The sequence below is a fragment of the Myotis lucifugus genome, unplaced genomic scaffold (assembly GCF_000147115.1).
Source record: "Myotis lucifugus unplaced genomic scaffold, Myoluc2.0 scaffold_3, whole genome shotgun sequence".
NCBI classification, from domain to species: domain Eukaryota; kingdom Metazoa; phylum Chordata; class Mammalia; order Chiroptera; family Vespertilionidae; genus Myotis; species Myotis lucifugus.
Genome location: NW_005871051.1, coordinates 7,609,572 through 7,629,437, shown reverse-complemented (window position 1 = coordinate 7,629,437; position 19,866 = coordinate 7,609,572). Strand labels below are relative to the sequence as shown.

The following is a 19,866-nucleotide window of genomic DNA, read 5'->3' as shown; positions in this document are numbered from 1 at the left end:
AGTTTCAGCACTATATGGGGCCAGATTATCAAGTGCCTTCTGAGGTCAAAGATTTCAGTATGACTAGAAATCACAATTGAATATATCACCAAATCTCAGGGTTAAGACTGATATCATGATTGGATGAGACTTTTGGAGTTCTTAAGATAGACATGAAGTAGACACTGCATATGGGAGGGATACAAATAACTGTAACCAAGAAATATGACTGTAGTAGACTGGATGCTTGGTCCCAATTTTTCACTCCTCTGTAGTAAATTTGCCATGTAATTTTGCAATGGAAAAAGTAAGCTGTACAAAAAGCAAAGTTGCAGCAGTATATCAGATACTGATTGAGGCTTATGTTTCTGAAACTAGGTGCAACAACACTGGGGTCATTAGAAACATTTCCCAAGTCCAAAAATTCCATATAGGAATTTTTAAAGTCTACATTAACACTTCTATTAATTTTTAAATTAATTTAAGCATATTAGAGCTGACTACCTTGTAACTAGTACTATTTATTACTCAATTCCAGTGATCACATATGCTTTGGTACCAAGGGATCATCTGTGATTTCAATTTGTAGAGCAGTCTTTTTCAAATTACAGATGGATTCGTGGCAATCTGAAAATTTTCAGATGCTGTTGACTAGTACCATGCAAAGGGTGATACAAAGACCAATAAAGGTACTTATCCAGATAAATACAAAAATGAAGAGTAAACACTTAAATATTTTAATAGCAATCTGGAAATAATTTAAAGTCTTGAATTTAAAAATAAAATGAGAACTTGTATTTTTAACATCTTTTTTCCCCACTCTTTCTAGAACTACTTTGCTAATAATCTTTTTAAAAATTTATCTTTATTGCCCTGGCCTGTTTGACTCAATGGATAGTCAGCCTGCGGACTGAAGGCTCCCAGGTTCAATTCCAGTCAAGGGCACATGCCGGGGTTGCAGGCTCGATCCCCAGTAGGAGGCATGCAGGAGGCAGATGATCAATGATTCTCTCTCATCATTGATGTTTCTCTCTCTCCCTTCCTCTCTGAAAATCATTTTAAAAAATTATCTTTATTGGTTGAAAGTATTACGTATGTCCCCCTTTTCCACCCCCATTGACTCCCTCCACCTGGCCTCTACCTCCCTCCCCCCGCCCCCCGGCCTTCACCACACTATTGCCTATGTCCATAGGTTATGCAAATGTGCAATAATCTCTTAACTGTCAAATCCAATACATGCTCCATAATGTTTTTTTTCACTGCTTTGTTGACTTTTACACTACTGACTACTCCCTTCTTTATAACATCTCTATACTTTCTGAAGCAACCACTCACTCCTGTTTCTCCTCCCATTCAAACTCCTTACAAATTCTTCTTCCTCTATCCACTTCTTTTTAAAAAAAATATATTTTATTGATTTTTTACAGAGAGGAAGGGAGAGGGATACAGAGTTTGAAACATTGATGAGAGAGAAACATCGATCAGCTGCCTCCTGCACACCCCCCACTGGGGATGTACCTGCAACCAAGGTACATGCCCTTGACTGGAATCGAACCTGGGACTCCCCAGTCCCCAGGCCGATGCTCTATCCACTGAGCCAAACCGGCCAGGGCCTCTATCCACTTCTTAAATGATATTCTCCAGGACTCCCTGACTTTGAACCTTTTCTCTCATATAATTCTTCAATAATTGCCAATATGATTAATACTCAAATATTTACTTCCAGCACAGACTACCCTTCTGGACTCCAGACTTACGAGTGTATCTCTACCTAGATGTCCCACTGCGAACTCACATGTTTACCTGAAAACCTAGTGAACCTGTGCTAGCTAATTTGGTGAATGAGATGACCAAGTACTAGTCATTATTTTAAATTGTTTCTTTTCTCTCATGTTACACATCTACACATTTAAGTACTATCAATTCTATCTTCCACCAGGAAAATATTAAATTGATATTCAAAAGGAAAGAGTAAGAAATTGTCAAGCATCTTAACTTTTTATAGTTCATAAGCTCAATTCAAACCACAAAGGTAATATTCCTAAAAGCTACTCCCATGTCTATAGATATCAAATATTCATTTCTTGCTTTTACATCTAATGTCCTCAAATAAAGATGCAATTGGTAGCCACTACTATTGAGCTGCTATGATTTTGTTTTGTTTTGCTTAGATCTAACATTACTTTCCTTATATACAAAGTAATGATTAAGCCACAAAAAATTAAGAGCCATTAATACACTCTGCATATACTAAAACTTACTAAATGAGGTTAAATTATAAGGGTTGATGTATACTGTGTATTTTATGAAAAACTTTGCTTAGGATTAGAACCAAAATTGAACAAATAAATTATAATTTTCTCAGAATATTCATTCATTCCATTTTTTCCCAAATATATGTATATAAAGAGGTGCTTGCTCTTTTATTTGAATGAAACACCTCTATAACCTATTTTCTTTATGAAACAAAACTTTTATTCTGAAAAGGAACTTCACTCTGAGCTCATTTCAAAACTATCCATCTCAGTCATATTCCAGATTTAGCAGGACAAAGGGCAACAGCAGGAAATGGAGCATCATCAAGGTCCAAAACAAACTTGGTTTAGAGTTAAAAAAATAAATAAAATCACAAATCATTAGGATAATTAAGCACTATGCTTAAAAGCAAGAAGATAAATTAAAAGTTAACACTCATGAGCACAGCTTCATCACTACTGATAAAAAGACAACAAAATACTGCCCTCTATTATTATACAATACAAAGGCAAAATGGAAGTAATAGTAATATACTCTCATGCCCATATCTGTATTTTTAAAATAGTAATAAAAGATTACATTTTAAAAGATTACATCTTTATATTTCTTCCCCTTATGGTGCATTTAAATATAATCAAGTCATTTTTTTCTCAACAATTTTGAAAAATATGCAAAATAGTTGTTGTTTTCCATTTGACAGATGAGAAATCTGAAAATATAAATAAATTAGGTAACTTGTTTTTAGGTCCTTAAGATCAGAAGCAGATGTGGACTAATCTTGGCTCTGATTCTTTAGCTTCACAAAATTTTTCTGTGTAAATTGAATTACCAAAAATTAAATAAACCTGCTAATGACAAAAATAACCACAAATTTCATCCCACATTGCCACATTTCAAAATGTCATGCTTTTGAGTCACTTCGTATCTTTTTACTGAGTTAATACATTTGATACTTTCCACCAGACAGAAAATAACTTAATCTTATCAAAGAATTTGATAAGCCTCTCAAGGCTCAGTTTCTCTTCTGCATATTATGGTGACCAACTGCAGCACTCCCAAAAGACTAAGTGTTGAACAAAAATATACCCTTATTCCTATCTAACGAGGACTTTATGTTACATATGTCTTATTCTATGCAATACATAAATTCCAAAAAGTTGTCAGATAATGTAGAGACCAAATGGTTGCCAGCACTGTCTCTGTTACCACAAGCACATTAAATGAAGCAATGTCAGAAGATACAAGGAATAATAACAAGGTGCCTAATGCAGATAAGCTAAAATCTTTAGATATTAAGAAGTAAATCAATTTGCATTCTACACTCAAGAAAAATATGTTCAGACAAGAAGTAGTGGTTAACTATTGAACTAAAATCCAGATACAACATTAAACCTGTTCTAATTAATGTTTAACTTGTAAGAGCTATATGAAAACCACTGTTAATAGAATCCTTGACCCTGGGTGGGGATGACCATTTAGAAGCAATTTGAATTAGTCTCATACACTGTTGAAATAATCTGTAGAGAGTAGGAATGTTGGGTGATCATAAATTATCCTGCCTGTATTATGCAATGATAATTACTTGCAGTTAACCTACTAGAAAATGAATGTTTCTAACAATGCAATTAAATCTTATTTACAGCAGGAGAAAGTGAAAAGTTAGGCTAGCTTGTTTAAAAAAATAAACTGCAAAGTTTTTTTACCCAAATTCTTTTCAAATGTTGAGTTTAATATATGAGCATCTATCTGCTAAAAACCAAAACCAGTAACTTATTTTAGTTCTATTTAAAGGACTTCAATCCTAATATATAGGCTTGCAAATGAACCCAGACTAATAGATAGAAGACCTTTATATATTCTCGTAATATTCCTTTGACTGAACAGTATTACCCAAGAGTTATTTCTAATATAGTTCTACTTAAACACCTACTAAACTTTTAAAACATCACATTACATACAAACGCTGGGATGGTACCTTAATATTGATCTATTGCTAATACCCTGTAGAACACCTGTGTTAAGATTAGCACTGTAGCAAATAAGAGGGATGTCTCTTCATCTTAATGCCCTGAAGCAGACCTTCAAAAGTCTTCAAAGTCATCTTCTTTAGTCAGGAGTGTATACATTGTTTGGTATAAATAGCATACCAACTAGAGCAGCAAAATAGTAGATGATGTTTAAATTTTAATCATTAAAGATGAACTTGATACTCAAGAAAAATAACTGGTTACCTTGGAAGGATGCTAACATATCAAGTCATTCTAAAAACAGAGAGAAATATCAAACATTTATTCTGCCTGACTTCCCTTTAAAGAACTGTCATCAAATAACTGATGAGGGGACATTTCTCAATATATGTGCTACTAATAAATATAGAAATGACAGATTGGATGTCACAGCTTTGCAAACTCCTAACAAAATAATTAGCGCATGTAGGCAAAACCCACTGATAACCAAGATGGTCATAAATTAATTTAGCCTCCCCCCACCAAATAGAATGTGAATCAATCAAGCCTCTAGATATTCCAGTTTGCAGACACCAGTAGAGAGGAACAATAATTCAAATCAAGGGAATTTGACCAGAAAACCCAGACTGAGAAAAGCGCTAATGTTAAAACCTGGTTTCTTCAACATATAGAAGGAATAAAAATATGAAGTATAGTGAGAGGTAATGTATAGATTAAAAAATGAACAGATATTTTCAACAAAGTACGTGTATACTTTGTATAAATATTGGGTCAAACAAACAGGAAAAAATAAATAAAAACATTTATGATACTACCACGAAAGTTTGAACACTGACCAAATATTTAACGATTTAAAGAATTATCATATCGTGATTATGTTTTTAAGAGTTCTTATTTTATAAACTAGTGTCCTGGTGCACGGATTTGTGCACATTGAAAGGAAATTAATTAGAAGGTGGCCGTCAAGGCAGGTCTGGGCAAGACATGCTGGATATGCCCTGGTGTGAACCTCCCGTTGTCCCTCCCAGGCAGGCTGCACCTGGGGTGGCACCGTGGCTCAAAGGGCTCTGCGGAGTGAGCGGGGTCCCTCTGGCAGGCCTGGCTTGCGGGGATAGGGCTGAAACCGGCGCTCTGACATCCCTCGAGGGGTCCCAGATTGCAAGAGGGAGGTTCTTGGGTGACGCACCCCAGAATCGGGCTCCCTCCTCTCTGGTTCCTCGGAGCGTCACCCTTTGAACCACCACTGCCAAGTCACCGCAGCTGGGCAGCTCCTGTGTTGAGCATCTGCCCCCCTGGTAGTCAGTGTGTGTCATACCTACTGGTGGGTCGGACGGTTGGACAGTCACTTGGCCTTTTATATATATATATATATATAGATGATATATTTTTTAAATCTTTATGGCTAAGATTGTATGTTATCTGGAATTTGCTTCAAAATAATTCAGGGGTAGAGATGGTGTAGTGAGTGTAAGGTTATAGATGAAACATCATTGAAAATCCTATATAATAAAGAGCTAATATGCTAATTAGACCGAACAGCAGAACTACCATCTGGACGACATTCCAGACGACTTTCTGGATGAAGCCGGGGCTGTGAGGGCAAGCTGGGGCTGCGAGGGCCGGCCGAGGCTGTGAGGGCCAAGCCCCTTGCACAAATTTCGTGTATTGGGCCTCCAGTAAATTGTAATTACTGAAGCAGGGTGACAGATATAAAAGGGTTCACTACAGTATCTTCTCTATTTTTAACTGCCTGAAATTTTCCATAATAAAAGGTTAAAAACGAAAAATGAACTAAAAAGTTCTGTATGATAACCCATAGAATAAGGACAAAAGAACTCTATGTCCCTCAGAGGTCAAAACAAATGAACTAAAATCTTAATGGTGAGTTAGACAAGCATTCTCCTTGTACACGCACTATTACTAATTGACAAAAGAGAAAACTGAGACCCAAAGAAATAAGTCTTGTTCAAGTTCACAAAACAAAACACCAGCAGAACCAAAACTAGACTCCACAATTGCAAGCCCAGAAATAGCTCCAAGTTGGATCTCAGTTAAAAGAAGATGCAAGTAGTCCTGAAATAGTCCGAAAACCCATCAAAGATTTAAAAAGGTCTTAATAGGTGAAAAAAAAGTCAGCTGGCTTGAAGGGCTATATGCTAGAGGGAGAGCAATAAAGCTAGAGAGAAAGTATAGAGAACTGGATATATGGTAATCATCCTCACCACGGAGCAGAAGTGTTAAATTTATGACGTATATTTGAAAGCTACTTGAAGTCAAGGTGTTTGTGGGAAAGAATGCTGTTGTCTAGCTTACAAGTAGCTTACTCATGAGCTAGTGAAACATAAAATCATTGTATTAAATAACAATTTTTAAAAACACTTGAAAAGAATTTTAAATCTTAAGTGCACAGTGATTTAAATCTTAAACAGAAAAATGGGACTTATATTCCTGTCCAAGAATAGCTTCAAAATTTGACTGACAGGCCTTCACTATATACTTAGATGTTAATGAACAGAAGGGTTCATCTTTATATTAAGCGTCATTAAGAACAAAATTCTGTGTATGCCAACGAACTATACTATTTTTTCAATTAGCAGTGTCACGTAAATAAAACATGAACTCACCTAGAAACAACATAACTAATTAATAAGACAATACAACCCCATTTACCTTTTGTCATCCAGAAACAGTGAAGCCTAATAAGTTTGAGGTATTTTTAAATAAAATCATTTTCAAACTACTAGGCATTCATACTAAAACACATTTTAATTTTTGGCTAATGTGTTAGTGACTATTTTCAAAAGTGTCTGGTGATTTGGATTATTTTTTATTAGAAGAGGGGTCTATTTTTAAAAAGACATCTCTGGCATTAAATTACACAAGACTAAAAGCTATTTTAAAAATCCATATTAAACATTTCAAAGGATATGTCCTTCTATAATTGCAAGAAATATCAAACCAGTCCTATCTGGTTTGACTCAGTGGATAGAGTGTCGGCCTGTGGACTGAAGGGTCCTGGATTCGATTCCGGTCAAGGGCACGTGCCCAGGTTGTGAGCTCAATCCCCAGGCTGTGGAGCGTGTAGGAGGCAGCCGATCAATGATTCTCTCTTATCACTGATGTTTCAACCTCTCTCTCCCTCTCCCTTCCTCTCTAAAATCAATAAAAATATATTTAAAAATATATATACCAAGCCAGAAAGTCAAAGAAAATTCCAGTGTGACCTCTAAAATTTAATATTACAGATAACTGAGATTATTTGTTAAAGAATAACTTGTTCATTAAAGAGCTGAAAGTATAAAAAAGAAGCCGGAAGGGGTAACAGAAACGGAAGCTGAGACTTGAAAACAGAGACCTAAAGTAACTAAAGTAGATTAAAGCCGTTTCTCTGACCCTTCCAGTATCTTCAAGGTGGTACTGCAGCTCCCCGCTTGAAGCAGATGCTTAAAGTGGTACCCTTCTCCTCCCAATAACCTTAAAGTCAAAGCTAACGTGTAAAAAATTCACATAAAGGCAGAGAGAGAAAAGAAAATTATTTGTGAATGACGAAACCAAAAATAGTAAGGGGTCATCATGGGTAAGACCATGGGCGTGAATCAGGCGGTGCTGAGTTTCAAGCTCGGTCCTGCACCTCATCAGCCCCCCCAACTTCAGCACCAGCTTGTTCTCGTTGGTAAAACGGGGTAATGACGACACCCACCGCACGGGATGGCTGTGAGGATGAGATGAGAGGTGCTCATCAGGTGCGAGTATCTCGGCCAGCTCAGAGTGACCGCCTCCAATCAAAGACCTTCCCATGTCATCAGTCACCTGGTTAATACGACGTGAAAGGCTGACCAGGAGAAAAATGTCGAAGGCTCTTCTCCTGAAACCCTCTCTCCTCCCACTTGTGGGAGAAAGAGGAAAGTGAACAAACAAAAAAGGAAAAGACTTCATTTCTCTCTTAAGGTCGTCATGTTACTTATATAATTTGGGGATCACTGGAGACGAATATCAAATAAAAACCACACCCCAGAGCTTGGAACAGTGTGCCAGTGCTGTGCATGTGTTCGCACCTGCAGAAATGGCAAGCAGCAAATCCGTCTTTTTAAATTGTGGGTCGTACCTACCAACAAACAGGTTATTATCCATGAAATGAAGTGCTAAGAGGGCCAGTCACAAAATCTCACAACCAAGTATTTTAAAACGTGCAAATAAAAAAAAAAAAGAAAGCAGTTACCTTGGTACAATAAAGCATCCAAAGTTCAAAGAGCCTCTCTCTGGATGCCATTCTGGCTGTCACTCTGGCACTTTTAATGTGTCCTCCAATAAAAAATAAAAATGGATGTTCAAGACCACAGCGTGCTCATTTTATTTTCCAAGTTTTTCAGCTGTTACAGTAAAGCTCAAAGCGGCAGGGACAGCAAAAAAGACGCGACACCCCTGGGCTGTCTTCTGGTCACTGAAACTCCGTCTCAGCAGCTACCCCGCTTCTCCTCCTCGGCGGTCGCCGGTCATTTCACAACCTGCGGGAGAGAGAAGCATGCAAATACCTGCTGGAAAGAGAGCAGCGCAAACACTAGATTTACCAGGACGGGAGAGGCTTCTGCCTCACGCCCCACGAGCAGCAGCCTCAGCCTTTCTTTACACTTAATTCGCGGAAACTTGCGATGCAGGGAGACCTGACAGCTAACAGTATTATTTTCCAGGAATATCGAGTCAGAAGCCGCCCGGGCAGACTCGGGAAGACGCGAGCTCAGGACGAAAAAAGCGCCCAGTCACAATGCACAGCGCACGACGTCGCTCCTATTTTCTATGTAAATAAAGAAAAAGCGATCGTACTCCTGACGTACAGAACCCCTCGGCATTCCCGAGTCTGCTGCTTTTTAAACTTGGAAATGTTTGTCCCGGGCGGCGGGGCGGGGCGCGGGGCGCGGGGCGGGGGAGGCATCCCTGTCTGTCTGTCTGTTGGTTTGTGGCTGGAACCGTCCTCCGAGCGTGAACAGCTACCTGCCCACCTGCCCCCGCCGCTCCCGTCCCGGAAGAAAGGTACGCGCGACCGGCCCAGGAACACACCCCGGGAAAGCCTCCAAGTGCTCTCGGAGCGCCTTACATTTCCTCCTCGCATCCCAGGCAACCGGACGGGAGGCAAACTCGGGGGGCCGGGCCGCCGAGAAAAGCTTTGGAAACCGGGCCAGGAGAGCGCGGCGGCTCCCACCCGCGGCCCACGCCCGGCCGACCGCGCCGGGACACACCCGGGTGCACCTCGCCCCCTCACAGCCGCCCCTCGGGCCACAGCGCGCCCCCACCAAGCGCCCGGGCCCTCACGTTTCTGCCACGCAGCCCCCTCGCCCCGGCGACCCGCTCCTCCTCACCGCGCTCGCGCTGGGGCCGGCGCCGCCGCCTCGGGCCCACGTCTAACTTTGCCTCGCCCCCTGACCAACCCGAAGCCCCGTGTCACCCCGCAGCTGGGAGGCGGGCGGGAGCGGGAGGCGGGGCGGCGACGGCGTGAGGCGGGGCGCGAGGGCTGGGAGGGGCCAGGGGCGGGGCTGTCCCCTCGGCTAATCATTCCAGCCTCTGAAAATTTCCCCGGCCCCAGGGCAGTCGCTGTTCATTGGTCGCTCATGCTGGGGAGGGGCGGGGTGAATGAAAGCCCCGCCCCGGAATGCCGGCGCAGTCGCACTCCCGCCGTCTCCTGAAAACCCGGCGGCGGGCGCCGCTCCAGTCGGTCCTCTCGCAGGCCTGGACCTGCAGGGGGGCGCTTACGTGCTGACGTCGGCGCCCGGCACTGCTGGGGTCCGGCTGACGTAGCATGGGCCTGATGGCGTCATTTCCGGGAATCATCGGAGGGCAGCGGGCAATACGGTGACAGCTAATGTGTATTTTCTTTGGATTTCTTGTTGTAAAAGGGGAATTGGCCCTCGTCGTCTATAGTAATGTCAAAAAACAGACAACGGTCCCTACACGCCACAAAAAATCCGTTTCCTTAAACGTGCTTTCCCCGTCGCCGAACGTCCAGTCCTAAAAATCTCCTTTTACCACTACCCAAAGTTTCAAAACGGATTTTACTCTGTCAGAAAAAGAAGAGACAAACGGCTGCATTTACAAGATACAACTCTCAGGGTGTGTTGTTTTTTTTAAACAGGCAGGGGATAGTTCTTAAGATTGATCGCCGTTGGTACGCCTAAGCATTTTTCAAACGTTTTATTATGAAAAATGTCAAGCATATACAAAAGTAAACTAATATAATGAAACCCCATGTACATACCGTTGCCAATCTTTAAAAATTATCAACTAATGTCCCATCTTGTTTCATATATACCAGCAGTCAGCAAACTGTAAAAGCCAGAGAGTAAATATTTTTGGTTTTGTTGACAACAAAAATCAAAATAAGGATAATTCATGACACATGAAAAATTGGTGAAATTCAAGTTTCAGTGTTGTAAAGATGGTTGGGATAGAGCCATACCCATTCCTTTACTATTAATAGCTACTTTCCCTCCAAGATGACTGAGTTGGGAGTAAATAGAGTAGTTGTTTGCAAATTATGCCTTTTCAGCATCTCTCCTTGGCTGGCTAACAGTCATGTGCGGCTCAGAAGGACGGTAAGGAATTCCTCTTGCTATTATAGTCATTAGCAGTTCCATTCTTCCAGCTGGTCAGTCCAAGAACCTCGGGGGTATCCTTGCCACCTGTCGCATATACAGTATGTCACATTCAATCTAATCCTTTCAGCTATATCTTCAAAATCTATCCAGAATTTAACCATTATCTACTCCACCACCACTACCACCCTGATGTGAGTTACCATTAAATCTTTTCTGGTTTGCCCGGCAGTGTGGCTCTCAGTTGGTTGAGTGTCAGCCCATGCACCAGAAGGTCACCGGTTTGATTCCCAGTCGGGGCACATGCCCAGGTTGCGGGTTCCACCCCCCACGAGGGGGTGTGCAGGAGGTACCCGTTCATCTCTCTCATTGATGTTTCTATATTTCACTTCCTCACTCTGAAATCAATAAAAACATTATTTTAAAGCAAAAAAAACAACAACTTGAAAAGAATATTTTCTGGTTTATTGCAAAGCCAATTTTTCTCCCTGCCTCTACTTATGCACTCTCCCCACCCATGGATGACTTTCAACATTGCAACAAAAGTGAACTTTTTAACACAGAAATAAGATGCCATTCCTCTACTAAAACCTCTCCAATGGCTTCCCATTCTACCTTAAATGGCCAGGAAGGACCTGTATTTTCCTCCCACACTTTCCTAATTTCTCTAATATACTGGGCTTCCCTTATTTCACTCCAGACACAAGTCTTCCTTGCTGCTCCTCAAATTCACAAAGCACACTGCAGTCTCAGGGATTTTACATAAACTGCCACTGAACCGGAAATGCTCTTTCCCCTGATGTCCACACACAATCTTCAAGTCTCCACTCCAGAACCCCCTTGTCCATTCCTGCAGTGTGGATGTTTGTGTACGCCAAGTTTCATATGTTGACATCCAAACCCCAATGTGATGGGGTTAGGAGGTGGGGGCTTTTGGGAGCTATTTAGGTCATGGGGGAGTGCCCTCATGAATGGGATTAGTGCTTTTATAAAATCTCACAGAACTCCCAGCCCTCTCTGCCCTGTGAGAAGGTAAGCAGAAGTCTGGGAGTTGGGAGAGGGCATTCTTCCAACAACACTAATCTTGGACTTTCAGTCTTCAGAACTGAGAAAATTAATTTATGTTTAGAAATGACCCAGTCTGGTATTTTTTACAGCAGCCCAAAAGACTAACACATCCATGAAGCAGTCCCTGACCCTTTGTTAGAAAATAGTATACCCTTTTCTCTCTTACTTTATTTTTCATTCTAGCACTTACCAGCTGACATATTTATTTGCCTATTATGAGTTTCCCCCTAATAAAATGTAAGAACTATGAAAACAGAGACTTTATTCAATGCTATATCTTCAGGTCCTTGAATGGTGTCTTATGCACAATAGGAGTACAGTAAATGTTTGAAGACAGTATAATGAAAGAAATAAATGATCTCTTTCACTGTATTATCTATACTATTTCACCTCCAGTTTTGCTCCCACTACAAACTGTTTACAGCATGTTGGACTCATCATAATAGCACTATAAGACACAAATGTAATCAATTTGTAAATTATAGCAAAAAATGTGTTGTCCATAAGCAAAGATGATAATGTTCTACACACTGCTTCTCAATGTTTGCCTCACAAACTTTCAAGGAATCTTGGTAAAATGCTGATTCTGATTCAGTAGGTCTGGAATTCAGTAGGTCCGAGGTCTATCCAGCTCCCAGCTAATGCCAATGCTGCTGATCCACAGCCCACACTTTGAGTATTAACATTCCCACTGTTGATACAGATGGATTTTGCTTTGGAGTAGTATTGATGAATTTTGCTTTGGAGTAGTATTGATAAATTTGCATCCATCTATTCTCATCTTCTTCACCTTCCCCTTGTGACTAATGAAACAGATATTGAAGAGATGTAATCTGTGACACAAAACCAAATGAATTGCTACATGTAGGCACTGAGTCTTCAAACACAACATCATTGCAGTTACATCTAGAAAGAAATAGATACATCATGTGACACATGGATGTTCCTGTTGGGACACAAAGGGTGGCAGTATTTTGTTTTAATGTTCACATCATAGGATCAGGCCTCAGCTTTGTCACCAGTAAGGAGACTCCCGGGCTCTGACTTACCCTAGTAAACTCACCAAGGACTAATGCATGTAACCTGTGGGGCAGGTTCCTCCTTTCTGTTCCACAGGAGGTCCCTAGCTATGCACTAAAGAGGAGAAAGTCAGGGAATTTATCTATCTTGTCTCTGTTGATGATCTTTCCCATCTAATCATTCTAATATTGGGGTAGGCAGGTAACCATTAAACTTTTGTGAACAAGGATTATCCCATTCTAATATCTCCTTTCCATTTTCCCTCAGATGAAAGACACACTTAGCATCTGAATTGCAGTGAAGGATTACGCAGTTCTTGTGCTGAAGGTTTCAACTCGACCAAAGATTATAGAGAGTCACAGGGGAGGTTAGGAGCTATGTCTTTGTTTAGGTCATTTCTTTTCTTACACCAAAAGGAAATAAGTGCAATATTTCACTGCGTAGGTTTAAATAAGAAGTGTCTACTGGACAATCCCCAGTTCCCTTAGCTCTCCCAGTTCTCATCAGTGTCTCTCCAGTGACGCTACAATCACTTTTACTCCTAACATTCCTAAAGAGAACCTACAACTAGGTCTGTGCCCTGACTGGGAATCAAACCTGCAACAGGACGGCTCTCCAACCACCTGAGCCACCTGGCCAGGGCTTGTCATCTTTCTTAAAAAATAAACATTTTCAATATTTGGCCAAAAGAAGGCCATGTAGGTTCTTGGCTAGCAGGACGGTTGTTGCACACTTGGACTGTCACCTTCTCCAGGCTGGTAGTTGATATCTTTTTTTCAACTTATTTTTATATTAAAAATTTAAAAATGCGTGTTCCAACTGAGGCAGGATAGTAAAAAGCTATGAAAATTCCTTGGCAAGTGGAATGGGGAAACAGACAGCTGAACACACTGGCTGAGCAATTTACAGCAGATAGAGAAGGTCACCAGGGCAGAAAGCCGCTGGTGCCTAGCAATGGGCAAAACTGGCATATCCTCCCTTGGCAAATCACTGACCATGTGGTTTAGATTCCCGTGACCTTTCATATCACTAGTCATGGGGTATAGACGCCCCTTCACTTACCCCCCCCCCACACACACACACCTTTCCTCCCTGGAGATAATATCTAGGCCTCAGTTGTATTTCGGCTCCAGGCCCAGTAACACAAGGTAGGCAATGCTAGGACCAGCTGTGATGACTAGTGACCCCCTGCCCTGATGCCAACCAATCAGTGGAGCCTGAAAGGATACCTGGAAAAGCTGACGGATATTCTACTGAGATCCTGCCCTAAGACCTTCCCTAAATTCCCAGCCTTTAAAACCCTCCAGATGAAGGAACCTGCTCCTACTCTCCCGCCCGCCCGGGAGCACAACAGCACCTTTCTCTTTTCCCTCTTCTTCCCCCACAGGTGTGCATCTCCTAATCTCTAAGGCAGCAGTTGCCAGCCTTTCGGACCTCACAGACCACCAGTGGTCCACGGACCACAGGTTGGCGACTGCTGCTCTAAGGGACCCCACCAGACTTGCAACCAGGGGAGCTATGGGCAGTAGCCACTCATCCCATGCTAACCCCTGAACCTGTCCCCAAGGTCCCCTTTTTCTGACTCTCCAGTGAGCTGACAGCAGCCCCACCTCGGCTCACTTCTTTCCTATAAGCTTTCTAGAGAGCCAAAGCAGCCCCGCCTAGGCTGTCTCCTGCTGCTGCTTCTATCCTAGGACCTTCCTTGTTTCACTGTCCCAGCTTGAATAAACATACTCAAAACCACCTGGACTCTTTCCTGCATGAGGTCAGGAACCCACACACTACAGGCCAGCCAGAGGCAGGCCCACTCTGGCCTGGCCCCCTTTCAGGTTGCAATTGTCCTGACTGCTGGCTCAATGATTTGTATTTCATTCTGTATAAAATTAGAGTTTTTAAGTAGAGACATGACAAGATTAAAACTCTATTTGTTGTTCTAGACCTTGTGATGTATTTCCCAAGGCGACATGTAATCATACACTCCCCTCACCATACAAAATGTAGTACTTAAAATTCAGTTGAAACATGAAAGAAAACCACTTTGCTTTCATGTATAATGAACTTTCTATCATGGCTGGGAAGTTAATTAAAAGTTAAGACTTCCACAATCTACAGTCGAGAAAACTCTTTAATCAAGAAGAAAAAGGAAATTACAGGAAATTTTTTATTTAAAAATTAGCATTTTTCTCTTTTTAAGTTCTTATTTCCTGTGAAGAAAAGAAAATTTTGAGACTGGGAGAGATTTCTTGTCCTCAGAAAGCAGTTTTCTTGAAATTCAATTATTCTCATTCAAATTCATGTTAATCAATATCTGGATTTCTTTACTTGTCATGTAACAAGGAATATTTCTTTCTTAGAGCAATACAATGTTGTAAGAATTAAAAAGAAAAAAAACAATTACTGCTACATGAAATTCTTGATCATTTTAAACTACCTTTTCTTCCTTTACATTTTTTAACTAGAAGTGGGTGAAGCTCTAGCTTCTGTGCTTACTGATAGAGTTAAAATCTATGGAACTGTAAACTCTAGTGTAATTAAAAATTAAAATGATCTCAGTGTTTCCATGGAAATAAAGACCTCATGAATAAAGAATTACTATTATGCAACTGATATAGAAGTCTGTTACTGTGAAAGCCACACATTGTTTTACAGCTACTAAAAGCTAATGTTTTTGTTTTGTTCTTGCCTATTTCCCTTGGTTAAATTCTTCTTGAAGGTCTAAATATACCCATGTTTTTTATTACTAAAAACATTACAATGTATTTTCAAATGTTAATCAAACTTGAAAAGATGGAAAGATCTTAAGAGAGTGTATTTACATAAGAATTTCAAGATCTAAAAAAAAAAGAGAATTTCAAGATCTAACTGGCTTTAAGTGATTCATGAACAGGATAGCAACTAGAAGGATATTCTAGTCATCTTTTAAAAGCCAAAATTTGTATTGTCAACCAACCATATTTTAGGTAAAAGCAAAATAAGTGAAAAGTTCAATAGTTTATTAAAAGTTGAATAATTTATAAAAATGATTTTTAAAAATTGATAGTTTAAGGCAGTTAGTTAAGCACCCTGGCTGGTGTGGCTCAGTTGGTTGAGTGTTGTCCCATGCACCAAAATGTTGTCAGTTTGAGTCCCGGTCAACCCCAGTAGGGGGCGTGCAGGAGGCAGTAATTATAAATACTTGGAGTATGGAAAGTGGTGTCTCTCATACGAAACAAAGTGATTTTTCTCTTTTAGACCTACAAGACCATCTTCTTATGAGGTATTTTGGAGGAAAGGAGAGAAGAACAGAAGGATAAACAGAAAAGAGAAAAATGAAGGAACATAAGGGAAAGTGGAAAAGAAGAATAAAGGACTTTATATTCAAATTTGATTTTAAGGGATCTAAAAGATTTCATTTTTAAATTTTCACAATTTCTCTTGCCTTTGCCAAGGAATCTTTTAAGGAGGCAATTTCATAATTCCTTGAATATATCTTGAAAGTTTCTTCTTGCTTTAAAATGTGGACAGGCCCTAGCTCAATTGGTTAGAGCATTGCCCTGATATACCAAGGTTGTGGGTTCAATCTCCAGTCAGAGCACATACAAGAAGCAACCAATGAATGCATAAATGAGAGGAACAAAAAATTAATATGTTTTTTCCCTCTGTCTCTCCCTCTCTTGCTCCTTGCTCTAAAATCAATAAATTAAAAAATGTGTAGACAATTGTATGTTTGGGATACTGCTCCCTTTGTGCTTCAAAGCGACTCCCAAAGGAATGATTTTGTTCATATAAAAAGTTCCTCAAAGTAACCACTGTAATTCCAAATAATGCTTATATCATTTAGAAACTTTAAGATTTGTTTTGATTCTAATATAAATACATATAAGATGCAGGAGTTCAACCCAGTTGGGTACAGAACTAGACTAAAAATAAACCTATGAGTCTGGCAATAGTCAGTCAAATCTTGTGCACCTTTGTATCTTGGAGACCCCCCCCCCCTCCAAAAGAGAACTAGATCTTCATGGATAAAATAACACAACAGTGAGTAAAATTTGGTAAGATTTTCATAAATGACCTGAGGCATTTTTCCAAAGGGTGTCAGTCTGAAGAGAAGTCTTCTGAGTAAACTAGCTTACACCCATCTTAATACCTTTGGACTTCTTCTTACAGATTAACAGTGAAGAAATGACAAGGACAATACTTTTGTGTAAAAGTATTGTCAGCAATAATGCAGATTTCTACCAAAAATACATTTTTCAAACTTGATCAATCTGGATTTTTAAAAAGAGCCTCTTATTCCTAGATACCACTCTCAAACTAAACAAATTAAACAGCATTTGGAGTGGTTGATGAAGAAAAATAAGAAATCAAAGCTGAAACTCAATATGAACTTACCTTACCATCATCATTGGAGAGACCCTGTGCAGGAGACTCAAAGGGCCTCAGGAAGCACGCTATTTCCAAGTTGACCAGATTTTTATAGGACCTCCAAGATCATCAAATGCTGGCTCCTTTAAAATACCTTCAAAATAACCTGTTGATAGAGCAGAGCTGAGTTTTTTGCTTACTGCAGTAAGGGAGGATATCTTAATAGTCTTTGTAGTGTCTTATGGGAGAAGTCAGAGGTACAATATTTATGAATTTTGGGGATCTAGTTTAAGATGAGTTTCAAAGCAGGGGATCTGGTTGGGATTGGGACAGTTTTTACATAAGAGTATTTTATATAAAATAGTGTTTACACCTAGTTTTTGACTGGACAGAGGGAGGTGAGAGTTTGGAAGTGATTCTTTCGCAATCTTCTGCCTTCTCACAGTAATCTGCTGTTCCCTCCACAACCTGCATTGCTCACCAGCCTGGAACTTCTTTAATATACGATGCTTTACCTTTGAGTACATAGTACTTATCACACCATTTCACAATTGGCTAATTATGTATATGTCTGCCAATACACTGTGAGTCCTCATGGGGTTAGGACAGCCGTGGGCAAACTACGGCCCGTTTGAAATGAATAAAACTAAAAAAAAAAAAAGACCGTACCCTTTTATGTAATGATGTTTACTTTGAATTTATATTAGTTCACACAAACACTCCATCCATGCTTTTGTTCCGGCCCTCTGGTCCAGTTTAAGAACCCATTGTGGCCCTCGAATCAAAAAGTTTGCCCACCCCTGGGTTAGGATGAGGTTTTGTTAATATATCTTACAGTCCGCAGGTAATAGTGTCTGTTTCTCAATGAATACTTAGTCACTGTTGATTGTAGCTGGAGCAAAACAAACATGCTGACTAATCTGAATTTCAATTTATGAACATAAACCTCAAATGAACCCTTAATCAAACAGACCCATTAATAATACAGGGATGGGAGAAACCAAGATGGCGGCATAGGTAAACACCGGAGTTTGCTGCCTCGAACAACCATTTCAAAAATACAACTAAAAGACGGAACGGACATCACCCAGAACCACAGGAAGGCTGGCTGAGGAGGGACTCTTCAACTAGAAGGAAAAACAACAGCATTACGAGGCTTAGAGGAGGCGCAGTGTGGAAAATTTAAAGGTACGGTGGTGCGGCGGTGCGCGCGCAAAGCGGGCTGGTGGCTGAGGGCGCGGTTGTCGTTTTCACTCAGGAGTGAGTCTCAGACTCTGGGCTACAGATCCGGGCGAGTCTCTAGGGACCCAGACTCAAACGGGAGAAGCGGGACTGTCTGGCTACGGCCCCTCCGAGGTTTGCAGCGATTGCTGGGACAGAGAGGCAGAGCCCTTGGGGACGGACTGAGAGCGGCCATAGCTGCTCCCTCCCCCCGCCCTGTTGAGCCCGCCCCGCCCAGGCACTGCGCACAGACATTTGCTGATCGCCTCAGGCAAGGGCAGGACTAGCGCCTCCCCAGAATCCTACAGCCAGTCGGTCTGCTGGTCAAATCCCTCTAGTGTTAACTACAACAATTAAGGCTTGGCTAGAACAAGACTGCGCACAGAGACCACAAGGGGGTGCACCAAGAAAGCATAAAAGATGCGGAGACAAAAAAACATGACAGAAATGGAGGATATGGAGCTAAGAATCGCAATTTTGAGGGCTTGCCATAAATTTGTGCAGAGCCTCACGAAAACTAATGAGACCCTCGATGCTACGATAAAGAAATTAGAAAGTAAGCATACACGGACTGAAATAAAGAATATTATACCCAATAGCAGACCAGAGGAGCACAAGAATCAAACCAAAGATTCGACAAAAAACACCCAATTGGAAAAGCAAAATGAAAAAAGAATCCGAAAGTGTGAAGATAGTGTAAGGAGCCTCTGGGACAGCTACAAGCGTACCAATATCAGAATAATAGGAGTGCCAGAAGATGAGAGACAGCAAGATATTGAAAACCTATTTGAAGAAATAATGGCAGAGAACTTCCCCCACCTGGTGAAAGAAATGGACTTACAGGTCCAAGAAGCGCAGAGAACCCCAAACAAAAGGAATCCAAAGAGGACCACACCAAGACATATCATAATTAAAATGCCAAGAGCAAAAGACAAAGAGAGAATCTTAAAAGCAGCAAGAGAAAGAGACTCAATTACCTACAAGGGAATACCCATACAACTGTCAGCTGATTTCTCAACAGAAACTTTGCAGGCCAGAAGGGAATGGCAAGAAATATTCAAAGTGCTGAATACCAAGAACCTACAACCAAGACTACTTTATCCAGCAAAGCTATCATTCAGAATTGAAGGTCAGATAAAGAGCTTCACAGATAAGGAAAAGCTAAAGGAGTTCATCACCACTAAACCAGTATTATACGAAATGCTGAAAGGTATCCTTTAAGAAGAGGAAGAAGAAAAAGGTAAAGATACAAATTGTGAACAACAAACATGCATCTATCAACAAGTGAATCTAAGAATCAAGTGAATAAATAATCTGATGTACAGAATGAACTGGTGATTATAATGAATCAGGGACATAGAAAGGGAATGGACTGACTATTCTTGGGGGGAAAGGGGAATGGGAGATTCGGGAAGAGACTGGACAAA

At 40.7% G+C, this 19,866-nt stretch overlaps 2 protein-coding genes across 3 annotated transcripts in view; both read right to left on the bottom strand.

Moving 5' to 3' along the window:
• Positions 1–9,484, bottom strand: part of NBEAL1 (neurobeachin like 1) — a 105,345-nt gene extending 95,861 nt beyond the window's left edge. Inside the window, exon 1 of the mRNA XM_023760393.1 lies at positions 8,422–9,484. Within this exon, the coding sequence (XP_023616161.1) occupies positions 8,422–8,472 (51 nt within the window). The 5' untranslated portion in view covers positions 8,473–9,484. The remainder of the gene's footprint in view (positions 1–8,421) is intronic.
• An 886-nt stretch (positions 9,485–10,370) lies between these two features.
• Positions 10,371–19,866, bottom strand: part of CARF (calcium responsive transcription factor) — a 52,710-nt gene continuing 43,214 nt past the window's right edge. For both annotated transcript variants that reach the window (XR_001349612.2, XR_002831145.1), the window contains 3 exons: positions 17,246–17,384; positions 10,990–11,184; positions 10,371–10,873 (listed from right to left, as the gene is read on the bottom strand). The gene's annotated coding sequence lies outside the window, so the exon portion shown is untranslated. The remainder of the gene's footprint in view (positions 10,874–10,989; positions 11,185–17,245; positions 17,385–19,866) is intronic.